This window comes from Diplotaxodon limnothrissa, linkage group LG19 (genome assembly GCF_057381915.1).
Source record: "Diplotaxodon limnothrissa isolate DT_005_m linkage group LG19, D_limnothrissa_male_GT1.1, whole genome shotgun sequence".
Lineage (NCBI taxonomy): Eukaryota > Metazoa > Chordata > Actinopteri > Cichliformes > Cichlidae > Diplotaxodon > Diplotaxodon limnothrissa.
The window spans coordinates 14,831,682-14,851,217 of record NC_140614.1 but is presented as its reverse complement, the minus strand read 5'-3'; the positions used below and the strand labels follow the sequence as shown (position 1 = coordinate 14,851,217).

The 19,536-nt window shown below is 42.2% G+C and overlaps 1 protein-coding gene across 1 annotated transcript; it reads left to right on the top strand.

Annotated features, from left to right (window-relative positions):
- The first annotated feature begins 16,324 nt into the window (after positions 1-16,324).
- On the top strand, positions 16,325-18,193 carry lingo2b (leucine rich repeat and Ig domain containing 2b). The gene has a single exon (XM_085342928.1). It carries the CDS (start codon positions 16,325-16,327, stop codon positions 18,191-18,193), a length of 1,869 nt encoding a protein of 622 aa, XP_085199054.1.
- Positions 18,194-19,536: the final 1,343 nt, after the last annotated feature.

Genomic DNA, 19,536 nt, shown 5'->3' with positions numbered 1-19,536 from the left:
GTCCGTTTACAGCATCCTGCCATGCGATTGCATTTGTCTCTAACCATGAAGAACCTTCACGTTAACTTTTATAAGTGGAAAAGTGTTAGTGTTCGTCCTCCAGCTTCACTGTTTATGTTATGCTAACATAGCTGTGTCGCTAGCGATTACGTAGCACATCATTATATACCAGCTAGCCCAACTTCAGTAACCCTACAAACGTCACTGCTGTTTAGTTTCCTGTCTTCATTTATGTTGGAAGTGATAGCAGAGCTGTACGTTTGATTTTTTTCAGAAATCTCTCCGTCAGAACATGCAATATCATGCTTAGGTAACTAGCGAAACTAGCGAGCTAACTTCCGCTAGCTTCCTGCTAACTTCTAACTCCGTTAAATGTAATAACTTTTGTTTTCATGGATGCCTGGAAGTTAAACTTTATAGTTACACCTGGTAAAGCAGCAATGCTGATCGTTTTATTAAAGATGAAAGAATTTAGACAGTTTTTAACTCTAAGTGATGCTGCAGTGTTGTTTGACCTGAAGCATACGGAGTTTAGGACCCAGATTACTCCCAGATTTAAGAGCATCTTAGTCCGACAAATATGACAATAACAACGGCTGCTTGCATGTTCTGCAAAAAAATGTGCTTTGTTGTGTATCTGACGGACAAACACCAAACCAGTTCCACATCACTGAAGTTGCACCATTTTTACAAACCAATTCTGGTTCATCTGTTTCACTCAACAATCGGCCATGTGCGTATGAAAACAAAGGCACTGCGCATGCGCGTTTTACTCCCATTCTATCGCGATATTTCATTTTCCTATCGTTGCCTAACATTATACCGGTATTACCGTGAACGGTATAATATGGCCCAGCCCTATTCCCAAGTGCTTTTTGGAATACCAGTCGTTTAAATGAGTACATGAATGAAACACTGTTTAAACATAAAATAGAAGCTCTATCCAAACACTCTGCCTTCAAGTCAGTATGAAGTCTAGCCACTGCATAGCAGTGGAAAATTTCCCTTCCCGCTTAGTAACAAGTCTTTCAAGTGGATATGAGACTTTGTGCAGTGTCTTTGGAATATTCATGCATGTGAATGTGTGCTAGCGAACATTTATGTGGCCCAAACCTGCTCCATTCCCCAAGGAGTTCACATTTCCCAGTCTCTAGCTATGTTTGCAGGCAGCCAATTATGCGGCAGGTGTAATATTGTGTGAAAGCATCCAGTGAGCTCACACAAACAATAATTTGATGCTCTTACATTAAGTCTGCGGATCCGCTGTAAACAAATCACAGGAGAAGAGCTTCTCTTTCTGTCACAGGCAGCCTCGGGCTTCTGTCACTGTTGTGGTAAAAATCCACAAATAGTGCACAGCAGGAACGGTTTCACCTAAAGGAGAGACTGAAAGCAGGTAATCTTCTCGTGCTACTGCTAGCCAGTGTTAACTGTAGAACTGCAATCCTGAGGAGCCTGAATTAATGAGAAATCCATGCAGATTTCTAATAGGGCTGTAATTATTAGATAATTAGTCAGTCGTGTCAAGTTCAAATGAATATCTGCATTTTGTTCTGTTTGTGGGATAAATCCAATTTAAAAGATGCCACTGTTGGCACAAAAAAGATGTCGTTCGGTGTTTGTCTCTATTTTAAATGCACATCTATATAGCCATCTGTTGGTCCAGCCATACCTTTTCTTCTTCTTGGCTGAGCAGGAAGTTCCAGATGGAGTTATCCCCCGCCCCACTTTCCAGTTACTCCTGAGTGGTCCTGACACATTTGCAGGTCAGATTAGATATATATGACATCTACAGCAAGTTCGCGCTCTGCCCCAGGTTGCCTCCCAGGACCTGAAGAAGATGTCAAAGAGGCATTTTAATTGGATGCCTGAAGCACTTCAGCTGCCCCAGTCCCCACCAAATGTCCAAACAACAAACTCAACTGTTTGGTCTCATTCTTCTGGTTATTACCCAGAACATGTGGCCATAGGTGTGGGTTGGAATGAAAATCAACTGGTTAAACCAAAGCTTTGTCCTCAGGCTCTGCCTTCTCTGCACCACAGCGGTCCAGTTCAACGCTCAGATTACGCCCATTTCATGCTCCACCTCTGCGTCACTCGTGAAACCAGAGATCCTTAGATACTTAAACTTATTCACTTGGAGCAGTGACTCTCATTCAGCAGGTGAAAACCACTGTGAAAACAACGGCCTCAGATTTTGAGGCGCTGACTCTTTTCTAGACTGCTTCACAGGTTCAAACTACCCCACTCCGAGGTCAAGGTCATACTCAGATGACACCAGCACAACCATGTGATCTACAAAAAGCAGTTGGAAGCTATGCCATGAAATGACCACAAAAAGGTACCAGAGTTTGGAGAACTTTGAAAAAAGAAACCAGTTTACTCAGTCAAAGATCTGCTAGCTCACCTGACTGCTAACGCCCATGCTGTCAATTACCCATTCCCACTAAATGCCCGTGAAGGCTAAAATTGTCCATGCACAGCGCAGTGCCACACTCTGTCAGAGGGTTTGACGAAAATGACTCTTTCCCTTTCACTCCAATGTCACCTTGGCTGTCACACTGACTTGAATACGTTTAGAGCAGGAGTGAATTCTCTAGAGTGGCAGTGGAGATTGCTAATCCGTCAGACTGATTTGGTGACAGGCAAAAGTGCTAATCCTCCCATGTTATTCAATGCCAGTGAGGACTGCCTAATCCCTCACAGAGGGTCTGATGTAAAAAGAGATGACGCTAACTAAACGGCTCTCTAGGAAAATGATCGTAAGGTCTGGGAGCAAGTTCATGCTTCCGGTACTCACTGATATCAACACAGCCAATATTTACTGCTGCTCTGTGTATTTTGTCTAAGTATCGTTTGGATCCGAGCCAGAAGCGTATTAACGTCCTGACAGACAGCCTGTTCCTCAGGTGAAAAGAAATCATCTGAAGCATCGCTGGGATCAAAATCCTGCGAGAGCAGCTTTTCCAGAGTAACTGATTCACATTTAGGCTAATAGCATAACAAATACTGTGAACATGTGATCACCAAAAATCCACATTTCACCTTTTGCCGTGTAAACAGCAGTTAATGAAAAGGATGCTGCTGCGGCGTGTTCCTCTCTAACACTCACAGCCTAAATACAAACTGATCCGAAGCCAGTGAGAACATGCTGCAGCTTGGCACTAAACGTCCGCATGAGTTCAAACATCTGTCGGATAAACTAGCTTTTCAGCATTCGGGCTTTCATCTGATTTGTGTTATTAATAATTGCTAACAGGCAAAATTACTTCCTAGATATGAGGAGCTGAACACAGAGAAAATACCAGGTCCCATGCTGACATAGTTTGTAAGTGGAGGAGACATTCCAGGGAAGGAGGGGAGTGTAAGTTCCAAGACAAAAAAAAGAGGGATGAGAGCAAATTATAATCACAAACCCTCTGGCAGTGAAATGAAAATGAGGCTTTTTTTTAAAGCTATATTAATTATACAGCTGGCAGGAATGTCTTGCTTTGGCTTCAGATACCAAGTGTAAATACAGATGCTATTAGCTGAAATTATGTCTTCCTTAAGATATACTAAAGAAAATTGGGTATGCAGTCACTTAGAGGGACTGTGCTTACTGGAAAGGAAAACTTTCCGTTATCCCCACATCTTTGTATCTGAAAAACCTGCCCTTTAAAAAAAAATGCAACAGTTAATCATATTTTTTTTAGCAGTCTAATGCAACTATATCTTTGTCAGCTGCCGATCTTTATTCGCAAAGACTGAAGACTGAATCTGTGAGTGAATTAATCTTTGAGACCAGCCTCAAAAAAAAGTAAGAATGTTTTTAAGTGTAGTGCATGCAGGTGGGGACAGACCAAATCAAAGGAGCATGCCGACTTTGGCAAATTAGCTTTTTCTCTAAGAGGTATGTTAGAAAATCGATTCAGCTGTTGTGTAAAAATAATAAATACGAAGCTCTTAGCCTTTTGAAAGCCTCCCAGGATTTGGGGGTTTTATCTTTTCTGGCTAAAATTTGAGATTTGAAATAGAAAGGCCATCCATCCATCCATCCATCGTGGGTTCATGGCTACAGCCGCTGAAGCAGAGACCCTCAGACCCCCCTCTCCCCATGCACCTGGGGGAAACAGAGGTGTTCCCCAGACACCGTGAGACATAATATCTCCAGTGTGTCCTGGGTCTTCCCAGGGGTCTTCCCCCGTGGGGACATGCCTGAAAAAAGTTACCTAGGAGGTGTCCAAGAGACATCTCACTCTGAACCCACCCTGAATGGACAAACACCTCATCCTATCTGTAAGGGAGAGCCCAGTCACATTTCAGAGGAAGCTCATTCCTGCCACTTTTATCCGTGATCTTACTCGTCACTGCCCACTGCTCGTGGCCACAGATAAGGTGGGAATGTGTATCGACCAGTGAAACGACAGCTCCTCAGCTCTTTTCTCCACAACAAACCTGTGCAACATCCTCATTACTGCAATCGCTGTATGAAGATCCCACGGTACTTGATCAGCTGACTTGTGGCCTTGATGGAGACCTTGGCGGTGTAGTCCCTGGCTGCATATACTGTTAAATAATCTTGCATATTTAATTTAAAGTGAGCCTTATGAGGGAGTGCATGCAGATTCATGTGTGCATTATTAGACACAGGATGGCTGAGCTAATAGTTCAACTTCATTCAAAGATTTTATTTTCAGATATTCAGCAAATATTCTTGAAACTGTGAAACATGGTAAGAATTACTTTTATAAACCGACACTTTACCAATTCCACAGTGAACAATGAAGGATGAGCTGAATTTAAATGGGCTGCTTCATTAGCATTCAGCCTTCAGTTTTGAAAGCTTTAGTGAACACAACAGAGACAAGGTGCAGCTTACTTCTTAAGGTAAATAAAAATGCCTTATTAAAGAGATGCCTTGCTGTTTTCAAATGAAAGAACTTTCCATTGTTCTCATTTCCTCTGAAATCCAAAGAAGCATCTGTTGAATCTTAAATTCAGCGACCGACTTGAATCAATACTTGGGATCGATACGGGCACCATATAATTGCAACAGGCCCCTACTAGGACAGTACAAATGCCTCCCATGAGTTTTGTGGCAAACATAAAGATGTTGACAACAAGAGACCATCTAACAACGATGGGCTCTTTTTCCCTCGTTATTTTTAGAGGTAAGCGATATGTGTAAGGTAAAACTTGACCTTTTAAAGTAGCAGCACCTCTCTGACGTAGTGGTTTAGTGTCATCTGGAATGAAAAGGATTGGAGATTTTCTCTGGTTGAGTAAAACCTGGAACTATATGTGATTCTTTTTAAATATGGTTGCTGGGATTGCGCACAAGTTTAACAGAAGAAAATCCGAACCTCTACCCCAGCAGCAATAAGCCTCCATGCAAATGTGCCAAAACCTATCAGTAATATAGTCGTGAAACACATTACACAGGACTTGTTTGCAGGAGATAAGATGATTAGAATAGAGAGCAAAAACATTCTGGTGTAATATGTTAAGACAAATCTTCTTTCTGTGAATGAGGAAGGCCCCTATGAACCAGCAGTGGTATACGTCTACCATGAAAAATGGATGAGTTCTACCTCCCAAGACTAAAATTAGACAGAAACCTAATATGGTGAGTGTCCTTCAAGTAACACTCGGATTTATAAGCAACAAGGAAAGAGAGCGAGGGGGTGAGAAAAATCTACTACTCTACAAAACTCTTGCCAGGATAGGCAGGAGACAATAATGCCGGTGGACATGGCGTGGAAAATCAGATCATTATTTTGTTGGAAACCTAAGCAGTCATTGAAATGAAGCAATGAGATATTTGAAGCAATCACTTCTCACAGTATGATTACTGTCCTTCTGCGACGGAGGTAGAATATAAAATGGCTAGAGACTAACGCACAGACCAGTATGAATATTGATGTTACAGTACTATTAGTTACAGAATTGAGTGTCTGTGCGACACATTTGAAAAAGGAGATTTTAAACCGAATCACTTGGAAAGCAGCTAATAGATTGCCTACTTAACTATTTCATTATTTCAGGAAGGACCTTAATGGACTATTTGATCTTTTAGCATATGAGAGAAATCTTTGAGAATCAGTAGAAAAAACTACTTGTGAATGACTCATATTTAAAAGAGCAAGCTTAAGGGCTCGCTCATTTATCAAGTAAAGCTCTTCCATGTATCTGACATGTTTGACTGTACATTAGAAGGCTGAAAATGAACTGTTTTCAAAAGCAGAATGGAACTGCTTTCTGTCAGACGCGTCTGTTATACCAGATTGTTGTGTTATAGTTTTACTTAGATATGACAAGAGTCTGAAAGGTTATTATTCGGGACATTATGCAAATGGTCTGCTACTTATGTAGCGCTCTTCTACTTCAAATCCTCTTTAGGCATTTACACAAGCATCTTTTTGTGCATCTAAGTGCTTTTCTTCTAAACTCCAGTGGATGCATTGGGTCCAACTCGGGGTTCAATATCTTGCCTAAGGATACTTTGACATGCATACTAGAGAAGACACCAACATTTCCATTTGTAGCGACCTCTCTACCTCCTGAACTGCAGCTGCCTGATTGCTCAGTGATCAATTTTTAAGTATATTTTGCAATGGAAGCCTTCAGCCTCAGTCCGACCGGCCTAGAGACCAGTTGCGATCCCCTTGGCAACCACTTGCAATCAAAGCAAGGAGGTTTTTGATGCAGCAACTTTGCGACCAATTTCACTTAGCTGGTGACCACCGTTGAGTCAGACATATACATTGTTCCATATGGATGGATGTCTGCTGGATGTTGTTTCTAGGCTTGTGTCCCTGAAGCCTTGGCTAGTGATCACTGTTCCTCTCAGTCATAAATTTCATTTCTATTTCATGCAGATTATTCTTCTGCCAGAACAAATACTAACAGAAATCTGTGAGATAATTTATTGGCCACTTGGGGGCAGTGCAACCAACTAAAAAATAATAAAATAATAAAATTGAATTGTAAATTACTGTCCCATTTAGAGTTAAGATCCCTTACTACTACCTTATGAATGACAAGTAACCTCATTTGTGACATTTGGTTTCAAAATATCAAAATTAAGGTAGCAAAAGTGCTAAAATCCAGGCTTCACAAGTGGATTTTAATTAGCAATAGGTGAGGTCACAGTGACTACATCCATCTCCTTCATATATAACCAATGACAGCGAAAGCTTTTAAACATACAGCAAAAATACTGCAAAAAGCCTTTGGACCTTTATGACTAGGCTTTATCGGATAGTTGCTAACATTGTCTGTCTTTCATGATGAATAGGTAGCACAAACCTTTTCCTTATTTCCTTTTTTTTTTTTTTAGCATAATGCCAAAAAAATTAAAACAGAGGATGATGGCGACTAAATCACTGAATTTAATTATTTCATGTGAATACTGAAAATCAAAAGGACTCTTAAATGATCTTAATAAGACAAAAGCAACATTCATACAATGCTACATACACTTTTACACAAAAGTGACTTTCCAAGGATTAGACTGAAATGTAAATTTGATATATTTTCAAGAAGAAGCATATCTGAAAGTTGCTGTGCTCTATGATATGTCATCTAAAGAATATTATATAAAGAGGCAGTACGGGAATCCGTTGCCCATCCACAGTTTATAAAAACCACAGCTCTTCCTTCAGTATTTGTCAGAATTTAATCAAATTTGCACGTAACGAGAATTCAGTTTTGACTAACATTTTACAAACAGGGTTTTTGTGTGTCATAGATGGCACGTCAGCCGGTGGAGGAACACAATGCTCACATTATTCATGTCCACAGCATGGACGCTGTGTTACAGCACATTACTGTTTGCATTTAGTCGCACTTCTAAAAGCTGTTGTGCAAAGGCTCTGCACACTCCCTCCCTCTGTCTATCAGTATGAGCAAACACTGGACAGTTCTAAATCCAGAGACTGTGGGGTAAAGCAACATCCCTCGTGAGCCTGCAGCACAGCAGACGCACAACAAGCCACATGGTGGAAGACAGGATACACTGGTGATGGCTCAACAAGCCACAGCTTCAGAGGAAACGTGGCCAGTGGTGCAGAAAGAAGCTGTTTAATTGGCAGAGTTTGGATGCACAGGCTCTAATTAGCCGAGAAGAACACGGTTCAACTTCTGAATCCTAACAGCACCCTGAAAGCTCTGCTGACATTTTGCACTCTGCAGGGTGGTCAGTGGGTGTGCAGAGTGACACAATTCCCAGAATAGAAAATGAATTTGGCTTGTTAGTATTTGTGGTGAATACACAGCGAATTATCATTAACTCGAGCTCCGGCTGCACCGAAGGCAGAAAGCATCAGTAATGCCTTTCTGCTGCTTTTGCTAAATCTCAGCTGTCCTCTAGCTCCCCTGTTTCTTTCTTTGTCTAACGGCATTAGTAGAATATGCAGTCCTAATATTTTGTTAATTCACTGTGTCACAGCATCGTTGCTTGTTGAATCATCATCACCATTTGCACGCACATTTGTTTGTGCATCAGATATGCACAAAAACGATGACTGGTTCGATGACATGTCCTCTCGGGTCAATTATCATGCAGAGTATGTTCCCGCTGATAATAATCGCCTACATGTGAACTCTCCCATGTGAAATAATTCCATTATTCATGCCACTCATACATCTGGAAATGAGCAAAGCAGAACATTTTATTATTTAAGCGAGAAAGCAAAAGGATGAATAGAAGCGCACAGTTTTTATGACTGGTGATCTAAAGTGACAAATGAAAACTTGAAAGAAATACAAGCTTTTTATAATGCAAAAGCAAGAGTAAAATCTGCATTAAAGTCCTTTGCAGGGGTTGTAGTGGGAAGAAAATGATAATGGCTTATTTCCAAGGAGCTGGCTGCAAAATAATTGCAGCCATGTAAATGAATTCAACAACAGACTCACGTTTGCAAGCCTGTGGGAGGAGGAGAGAGGATTTATAGTGGCGATTATTATGCACCGTAACCACAAAGACAACACATGCCTTTAATGTTATATAGCTACCTCTAGCCACACATACTGGCTTAACTGTGCAAACATCATTACCTCAAAGTTGCAGTCCTGCAAATGGTGCTTTTCACAAAACTGCAGCACAACACATTGATTTATTGCACACCTGAGGGCAAAAAGAAACGTGATGGACACGCTGTGTCAATAAAATGCATTATTAATCCACAGATAGTTTTGCAGCCACAGATATTGTATAAAATAAAATGTTTTGGTACGGTCCAATTAAGTCCCTCCCAGTGTAAATTGCGTTTGCTCTGCTCCTGTCAAAGGCCGCAGATTTGGTAAGTGGTGCGATAATGAACAGGGATTTAATGGTGCTCATCTTGACAGATGAGCCCGCAGATTAAAATCAACATGTGCGCTGAACATTGCCTGAGTATTACTGAGATCTCGTGGAAGAGCTGCAATCAGTTTCTCCAGCTTCACGCAGTAAAAAGTACATTAGAAGTCACGGTCAGCTCAGGAAAACAAGGGTTTTTATCTAATCTTGTAAGCGTGGCTTTCCTTCACTTCTTCATGCATTTCTGCTTTATGTTCTTCTCTCCCCTCTCTCTCTTTTTTACCCTCTTCTTTCTTTCTCTCTCCATCTCACAGTGACTCATGCATCACCCTAGCTCCTTTTCGGCTGTCAGATTTTCTACAGTTTCACTGTGACTCTAATCCAATTCAGAACCAAATCCCAAAACGTTCAACCCTGTAGGCTGCCCTTCTCAATGACCCGCCTTACTATTACAATTTACCCAGAATTCTATGGGCTTTTGTATATTTTGCATCTTGAACGTGACAGGGTTGGCTCCAACTCTTTCTAAAAATATTGTAAAGCTCAAAGTGAGAAGCTGCATCTATGGTACTGTATGTGTGCCACTGTATGTCAGCCTGGGTCAGGCTTGTCAGAGCCACAGATTTAAACAGGCCACTCGCAGTGTTGAGTCATATGTCAGTGATGTGCAGATTACTTCGACGCAGTAAATGCTTTCATATTATAGTTCTGGTCTCATTATGATTATAACAGAGGATAATAATCATCCCTTTAACCCTTTACATGCTGGAGGCTTCTGCACCGTGATGTGGCTGTCTCAGTAGCCCATTCAGTGAGGAGGTGGTCAGGTACAGCTGTGAGTCCAATGAGCGTTCCATTGTTTATTTTTTCTCTTTAAAATAAATCACATTTAGCACAGTTACAGCTGAGCACCCGTAGAATAAGTTCTGTGTCATCATGTTTAGTGACTCATTGTTATAAGACTATTTTTTACTCTCAAATGTATAATTAGGAATTTGTTGCTGTCGTTTTCCATCAGGATTATTGGATTTCAAAATTTGGTAATGGTAGAATTTTTTGAGTTGCTGAATTTTCATTAAATGTTTTCACAGTTTAAATATTCAGATTAACATCTGCGTGTACTTTAAAGCGAAAGTGCTTTCTTTCATTTTCCGTTCAATTCGTCCATAGTATTAAGTTAGTGTAGCTTAGAAGTTATGGGTTGGAAAATACTCCCTTTTCTCTTTTCCTTCTGAAAAAACGCAGGCTCGGTGTTACATTTGTCTATCACATCCTGCACTCTTCACTGTGGCGAGCTTAAAGTTCACTTTGCACCTCCATCCATCCATCTAACCATTATCTGAGTTCAGATCACAGACACAGCAGTGAACGCAGACACACCCAGACCACCCTCTCCTCGAGCACCTCCTCCACAAGCTCACCCAAGTCAGCCAAGAGACCCAACCTCTCCAGTTTTTCTCCATAGTGTTTCTTATTTATCGGGACCAAGTTGTAACTGGCTGTATTTGGGAAAATGCAGAGTTTAGAGTTAATGCAACAAATCCACTAACATATTTATCCAGCCGATAAAAATTAAATACCAACAGCTCATTCTATGTATTGGTCTGCACAAATCCAGGTTGATATATATCTGACTCTTCAGTAACCTGGCTAAATTCTTCCGTGTGTGTGTGTGTGTGTGTGTGTGTGTGTGTGTGTGTGTGTGTGTGTGTGTGTGTGTGTGTGTGTGTGTGTGTGTGTTTTTATTAAGCCCATAAAGGAACAAGAAAAACTTTTCACACAAGCTGGGTGTTTTTTATAATTGCTTGAAAAAGCTTTAACAAAGATAATGAAACACTGAACTTTTATTCAGCAGTATCGGCCGTATAAATCCACCTGCGTAGTTAAACAACCGGCGTGTCCAGTTTACACTGTTGTTAGCAGGCTACTGCTCTTTTGAATGATGCCTCCAGACGGAAATTTCAACACTCCAACACCTGCAAATTCTAAACATGATCATCTTTTGCATCAGTATCAATATCTTTCGTTCCCTCCTCCCTGAGACACTGGCTTAGGGCAATGGGAAGAAGTAATAATCATCTGTGGGCTCTACTAAAGACCTGTTTTATATTATACATAAATATTCTTCACTGTTAATATAAAGATATTGGTGCTGTTTTAAAAGGTCATGAGCTCACGTTTTTAAATGTGCTGTTAGATGTTTAATAACTGGCAACTGAGTACAAATGTGTTCCTTTCAGTCTTGTTTGTATTTTTTCGTTTCTTCTTTTATTCCTCTGACTCTTTAACATGTTGGAAATGGGTTTTCTTTCCCATCTGCTTTTCACGCCCTCCACCACCTGTCATCGCCTGGAAGTCTGAAAAGCTTTTTGCTGGGAACACAGAGCCTTCATCACAACAAGCTAGTTAATCTCTGGTTAATTCGCACCAGGTGCTACTCAGTATAGAACAAAGTTGTTGCCGCAGAAAACACCATTGTTTCAGCAAAGGCCTCGCTTATTTTGATTAATTATGCCACAATGTTAAAAAGATGTGGGGTACAGTTACAGGATTTGCTGTATTTTTCTAAGAATTTTATCTGTGTGTCTTGGGTAAGTAAGTAAGCAAACTTAATTTAGCATTTTACAATATGTCTAAAAAACCATCGATGTTTTTAATGGTTAAAGGAGTCTGCAGAAGCAGTGCTATATCACAGTTGAAGTCCCACTAGAAATTGGTGTGGTGATCTGAGTGGCTGTGGAGTTACTCTGATAGAAGAAGCTTCTGTGACATAGAGGGCTTCGAATGTGATCTGGAGGTGGATAATGCAATTAACCAGTGAATGCTCTCTTGCAGTTTCACTTAAAAACAGTTACAGTGTCAAAGGTGATAAGAAACAAATCCACTGGTAATTTGTTTTCTTGTGTTTGTGTACGCAGTAGGGACTATATGCTCACAGACCACTTCATTAGTTACAGCTTGCTAGGAGCAGTTTGGACCCCATACAGTCATTAGAGCTTCCTTAATTCTTTGCGACACAGTTTCATGAACAAGGTGCTGGAAACATTACAGATTTTGGTCCCTATTGACGTAGTAGTACCGCACAGTTGCTGCAGATCTGTTAGCCGCATTATCCTGCTGGAAGGACTGGTACACTGAGGTCTGTGGGATGCACATAGTTAGCAAAATTATTCAGGGAGGCTCTGCTGTTAAATGAGACTTATTTGGTACTAAGCGGCCGAAAATGTGCCAAGAAAAAATCCCAGCTTGAACCTTCGATACAGGGCAGCTGGATACACATTTTCGTGCCATTTATGCCAAATTCTGACCCTCCCATTCAAATGTTGCAGTAAAAATCCAAACTCGGCAGACCAGTCTTTTTAAGTTTTGTGTTGTCCTGTTTTAATAACCTCATATAAATTGTAGTCTGAGTGTCCAGCTTCCAGTGTGGTCTTCCGCTACAGTGGCCCATCTGCGTCAAGGTTGGACATGTTGTGTGTTCACAGATGCTCTTCTGCAAATCTTGGTTGTAACATGGTTATTTGAGTTACTGTTGCTTTCTTGCTGCCATGCAGTTGACTGATTGGATAATTGCATTCACAAGCAGCTGAATATATGCTATATGTAACGCAGAAGTCGGTGTGTGTGGAATGGCAATGTTTCAGAGTTCAGAGTATGAATTTTTAATGCAATGGTCAATAGTCAGATCACTAAATGGATTTTGTATTTAAAGACTTCCACATTTTATCAAAGTATTTTCTGATCACTAAGTACATCCTCATCCATCTGCAGGCACTTCAGAGATTCACACACTTTGCCAGACATAACCAAACAATGAATAATGAGTGAGACTGATAATGACCACAGTCCTGTGATTTCTTTTTTAAACCTTTGTTTACCAGGATGTGAAACTCTTTTGTGAGAGTGCCCTGAGCTAAGAGAGGAACCATCACTACCCCCATCTACTCACACATACTTTTAAACATCAGTCACAACTTTTTCAATAGCCAAACAAAGTTTATGGTTGGTTTAAAAAACAACTTTTAACCAAGTTAAAAGTTAAAAATGATGAAAGTTTAATTTAACTTTTGTTTACTACTATTTACCCTTTTGCGATGATGGTTATTAGAAAGTGTGATCATTCTTATCAGTTATCCATTCAGCTATTCTGTGGAGATAAACTAGAACGGTGAGCGGCAGAGTGGTGTTGGGTGTGTGTGGGGGCATCAAACAGACTGCTGGTCTTTAGAAGAATCAAAGCTACATCAGTTTTCAAGGTTATGCGCTTGCACAAATGTTGAAATAGTATTTTAATCCAAGGACATGATTTGGAGTCTTGTGGGAATCACCTTTATTGCACCAGTGTCCGCATGGGAACCTGGACAGATTTTGATTCATGAAGCAATATAGCAACTGTACAATTTTTTTTTCCCACAATTTCTGCTTTAAAATGCATAAAATTTTCCTCTGCTTCATTTTTTAAAACCTTTTCTAACTGTGGAGAAATGAAAGCGTAAAACAACAGCTAGTTTACTCCTGATACAAGCTTTAATAACTGACGAGATGGTGCCGTTTCCGTTTGTAGGCTAACTCTCAGAGCAGAGCCGTGGCAGGACCGCCTGACACACGACTCATCAGCACATCACCAGGCCAGTTCCCCACTGCAGCAAAAGAGAAGTGGACTGTAATTATTAAACAGAGAAGCAGGGAGGAAGAGAAGCTGGCGGGTAAGGGCAGACTGATAAATACACAAAGAAAGAAGCAGGCATGTGGAAGGATAATAAGGTAGAGAGACATAGATAGTTACCAGAGCACCAGATGGATGGGAAACAAGACAGGCCGACAAATAGCGAGGCGCTCGGAAACACCTTAAAGTGAGCTTGGCTCCACCAGCGGACCTGAATTTCTACCCATACATTCAAATAGTTTGTTGTCTCAATATGAAAACTAAATGAATATGGAAAAACATCACCCCCCGCCCTTACTCTATTCCTTCCTTTTTTCATTAATTTGATTGGCAGACAACACAGAGCGGATGGGAGTAAGGGTTTGTAGTTGCTGTGGCAACGGCCTGCTCTTTGTTAAAGGCTACATTCCTGGCATCTGATGTGTCTGCGCCGCGATCGATAAAAACCCAGCCTGCAGGGACTGATGAACGGACTGGGGCTTTTGCCAGGCAGGACCGCGGAGAGAAAAGGAGTTAGGTGGAAGATGTGTGAACAGGAGGATACGGAGATAAAACAGCAATAGAAAGAAAAGGGGAAAGAAAGGCAGAGATATGGAGATGCGAGCGGTGCGGCTGATGAGCTGAGCGGTGGGGTGAGTGCTGTAAGAAAGAGGATGAGTGAGTGTGCATGGCTCCTTCTGCCTCATCTCAGCTATTTTCTGAACGTCACTCACTTCACTATCAAAGTAAGGTACGTGTCTGTCTGTGTGCTCATCATCTGCTTACCTTGGCAGGATTTTGCTTTGCGAGCTTTGCAAGCAGTGGAAAAGCTTTTCTAAAGGCGCCTTTCATATTTCTCCCATTTTTCCTTGCCTTTATCACAGAGCATTCAAATTTCCACCACTCACAGATGTGCCTTACGTTTTGCACACCTAATTGGCAAAGATAGCCATGAGCAGAATGCAAATACTACTGGTAATGAGGCAATTATGGTCAGCCTCTCTGTCTACATAGCCATCTGTCAATTCAACAACCTGTGGCTGCTCACTGGTGGTTTTTTCTGTCAAAGTCTGTGTCTTTCCGAGCCATGGAGAGATTCGGCTCTTAGAGATAACATTTTACTGTTGAACTCTGCATCCGTCTCCTCATTACCCTGCTGTTATCTATGCTTCCTTTCCAGCCCTGCCTTTGCAGGAATGGAAATTAAGAGCCACATTTCGCAGGACAAATGAATAAAAATGCATATTTAAATTCACTAAAGCAGCCTCTGAAAATTATTAGTGTGTAATCACCTCACCCGTGTGGGAAAAAAACTTGTGCAAGTGGCCACGTTTGCATTTGTCTCCTTAAACATAATTGAAAGAATTTGGTTTGAATTAACTCAAAATGATTTAACTGGAAACAGTTGCATGCACTGTTATGCAAAGCAGCAAATGTGGCCACAGTAAACACCTTTTGTATAATCGCGAGCTGAGAATAAATCACGTGCACGGCGAAACATGCACAGTGGCTGCAGAGGTGTTAGTCCACTGTGCTGCAAAAATAAAAATGTATTTTTCGAAATACAATAAGTATTGCTGGGTTATTTAAGCAGTACAAAGTGCAATACAAATGCATACACCATAACGAAAAAATAATAAGCACAGAAAAGAAAGAAGAGAAAGCATGTGAAACTGCCATTTGTCACAACATCTTAGTGAAAATTATAGAAACACACTGTGTTCAGTGCAATATTTAACAATAAGTGAGTTGACTCAATATGTCGATCGCTAAATAAAGAGTTGTATATAATATATACTTCCATTCATTGTGTTGGGGTTACATGTGCTGGCAAAACTCTGTAGATTTAATTATAGCAGCAAGCACACGCTGTCATTTCATTTTCTGTTTAGTCTGGATTTTAGTTTGAGCACCCCCTTAACCCACCCCCTCAGACACGCACGCTGCAAAACCAACTCACACACATGCAGCAACAACAAATCCACATGGGCATTCAGCCTCAGTGGACTCTAACGAGGGACATTTCTCGCCATTGGGCTGAAACATCTTCCATCCTCGTAAAACATCTCCAGTTAGCCTGCAACCTTTTGTGCTAACACAGTGATGAACGTTCACATTTTTCTGGGGCTGATATTTCTATTTCTTGCTGTGTCTCGCCCTGCTGGGAGTTTAATTCCCTCATATCCACCTCGCCAGGAAAAGGGACAGTTCATTAAAGGAGAACAGAGTTGGCAGCTTAAGTAGACATAAAGTGTAAAAGGTTGTAAAAGGTTGAAAAATGCACGAAGGCGGAGGAGGGGGTGCAGCCTGAGTGTAAGTGTAATTTAACACATTTCTTGTTCATGTCTTGCAGAGCTTGTTCGTGATGGTGCTCTGTATGCACAAGAAGCTGTGCCATGAAAGAGGGCATCGTGGGTAAAAGAGACATGCGACACCCAGCATCGCACCACTGCCACCTCTTTCTGGGCGGGGCCTTGCTGCTTCTCCTGGCCAGCTCGGTTCTGAGCTGCCCCGCCCGATGTGATTGCTCTGCTCCAAGCAAATCGGTCAGTTGCCACCGCAAGCGCCTCCTCACCATCCCTGAAGGCATCCCCATTGAGACACGTGTCCTAGACCTCAGTAAGAACAAGCTGCGCGTCATCACGCCGGACAACTTCTCTTCATTCCAGCAACTAGAAGACCTGGATCTCAGCGACAACCTCATCAGTGCGGTCGAGCCTGGTTCATTTCGTTCTCAGCTTGCTCTCCGCTCGCTCAACTTCCGCAGTAACCTTCTCCAACTGGTTCCTGTCGGTGTTCTGTCGGGCCTGACCAGCCTCATCCGCCTTGATCTCAGCCACAACAGACTGGTGGTTCTTCTGGATCATGCCTTTCAAGATCTGCGTAGGTTGACATCACTGGAGGTGGGCGATAACGAGCTGGTTTTCATCTCTCAGCGGGCCTTTACTGGATTACTCGGACTTCAAAGCCTGACACTGGAACGTTCCAATTTGACGGTCGTACCTAGTGACGCTCTGGCACATCTGCACAGCCTGGTCGAGCTGCGCATGCGCTACCTGAGCATTAGTTTTCTTAAGCCTTTCTCTTTTAAGAGGTTATCTCGTCTCCGCCATTTAGAAATTGATTTCTGGCCCTGGCTGGACACACTGCCTCCCCTCTCGCTGCATGGCCTCAACCTCACAACATTGTTCATAACCAACACTAACCTGACTGCCTTCCCAGGCACAGCACTGCACAACCTACCCTACCTCACGCATCTCAACCTGTCCTACTGCCGCATCCAGCACATCCACCAGGGAGATCTGGGCCAACTCTCACACTTGCTGGAGCTCCGCCTCCAAGGGGCTCAGCTGGTTTCTATAGAGCCCTTTGCTTTTGCGGGCCTCAAATCTTTACAACTACTGGATGTGTCAGAGAACCGACTGGACTCTCTGGAGAAGGGAGTGTTCGCCTCTCTAGACAGCTTGAAGAGGCTTTGTTTGGGTGGAAACCCGTTAGTGTGCGACTGCAGATTGCTTTGGCTGCTCAACAGCCACAAGCCCCCTTCTCTGCAGATTTTGGATGTCCAGCCTAAGTGCAGCGCACCTCAGAACCTCATTGGGCAAACTCTCCAGGACCTCAAGGAGCCTCTGGTGTCCAAGTACATGACCTGCACCAAGCCACGGATTGGACCCAACACCACACAGCTGCTGATGGCTGACGAAGGCCAGCCCGCCCGTCTGAGCTGCATGGCAGAGGGAGCGCCACAGCCGTCTGTGGTCTGGATTACACCTCACAGACGCTATATCACAGCCAAAAGCCGTGGTAGGGTGGAGGTCCGACCAGATGGTACCCTTGAGATCAAGACAGCAGAGCTGCATGACCACGGGGTGTATAGGTGTATTGCCAGTAACCCCGCTGGCAATGCTAGCCTTTCGGCCTCTTTAGCTGTGAAGAGTCTGAGCATTGGGGATAGATCTCAATATAGCAACAGGAGCACAAATAATCTGACAGACTCCAACAGCACATCAGGGAATGGGACTGCACTGTACAACATGACAGACACATTAGACATTAAGACTATCATTATATCTACAGCCATGGGCTGCCTGTCCTTCCTAGGTGTGGTCATCTTCTGCTTCCTGTTTCTGTTTGCCTGGAGCCGAGGGAAAGGACGCCATAAGAGCAACTTTGATATGGAGTATGTCCCTCGCAAATCCAACGGGGCTTCAGCAGAGGCGACGGAAACAAGTGGCCCACGAAGGGTCAACATGAAAATGATCTGAAAACAACGCAGACTGGCACACACCATAACGGTGTTAACGGCACAGTGCACACATATCAGTTAGGGAAAAAAATAAAGTTTTTTCTATGACACAGTGGATTTGTGACAAATGAAAGTCATGTACATTTATAGTGGGTGTCGATATGACGGTGACGTTGTGACAAAGTGGACATGTGACCATAAAAGTGATATATGAAACCGTGGACGTGTTTATATGAAATAATGTTCTCATACAGTACACTGAATATAATACTATAACCAACATATCAATATGGGAGTGATATAGTGTTGCACTAGGCATGTGATTCAGTGGTGATGTGATGAGTAATGATGTTGTCGACTCACCGTGACATCAAGGTGAAGGAGGGAGCCGCCGGGACTGACAGGGGACGTCTTTGCGTGGCAGTAGAGCTATCATCGCTGCAACATGTCAGGACTAAATTGTCTAATACCCATCTTAGCTGCAGTGTGAAAGGTGTGCGTTGTGTTCATGTGTGCGTGCGTGCTTGTATGTGCGCGTGCATCTGTGTGCGCATGTTGCATTCGTGTGTTTCTTTGTGCATGTGCACGCATTGCCTTTCTTGTTGGGTGGAACAATTAAAGCGAATGATGGGGTCCAAAGCATTTTTCCAGGCCTTTTTCTTCTCGTTCGGTCATTGTAACGACACCAACGCCACTGTTGAGTAAAACAGAGGATTATATATGTTTGTATGCAAAATGACAATTAATATATTCAAAAGAGATGCTGCATAGCTACATTATGAAAAGGGGTCATTGTGCTCCTTGGAATGACTTCAACACTGGATAGTTTTTTCTAAACTTACAGAAATGTAGTTATAATGTGAGGCCAGAGCTTTGTCTTTCCCTTGGAGCTCACTTCCCAGCAAAACAAGCCGCTTTTCCTGACAAACAGCAGTGGACAATTCTGTTATTGCTCTGGAAAGGCTTCTAGCCATAGAAATGGCATGTTAAACCCATTTTATAACATAATAAATCATTGGAGATTTTTCTGCCAGACAAATCCCCTGATATGATATAAAAGCTAGACACAATGGCAAAGATTTACTGGCCAGTGCCCTCTTTGGGACAAGACACAGTTGAGCTTCGCACATTTATGGGTTGAATTCCCCTTCCTCTCGCATTTTTCTTTGAGCGCATCACTTCAAGCTAGCGTGTCGGGATGCTTCCCAGGGGCTACCAAAAGGTCCTGGGTATTTAATAGATGGAAATTTTAAAGTTGTAGTGGATCTTGTACTGTTTAAGGGGGGGGTTTCCGTTGTTGTTGAAATTGTTCTAAATGTTTCGAGAAAACAAAAAAAAAAGTGACTCAATTAAGGGCAATTC

Bases quoted from the DNA above. Each gene is read 5' to 3' on its own strand.
- lingo2b (XM_085342928.1), top strand. From the start codon at position 16,325: ATGAAAGAGGGCATCGTGGGTAAAAGAGACATGCGACACCCAGCATCG.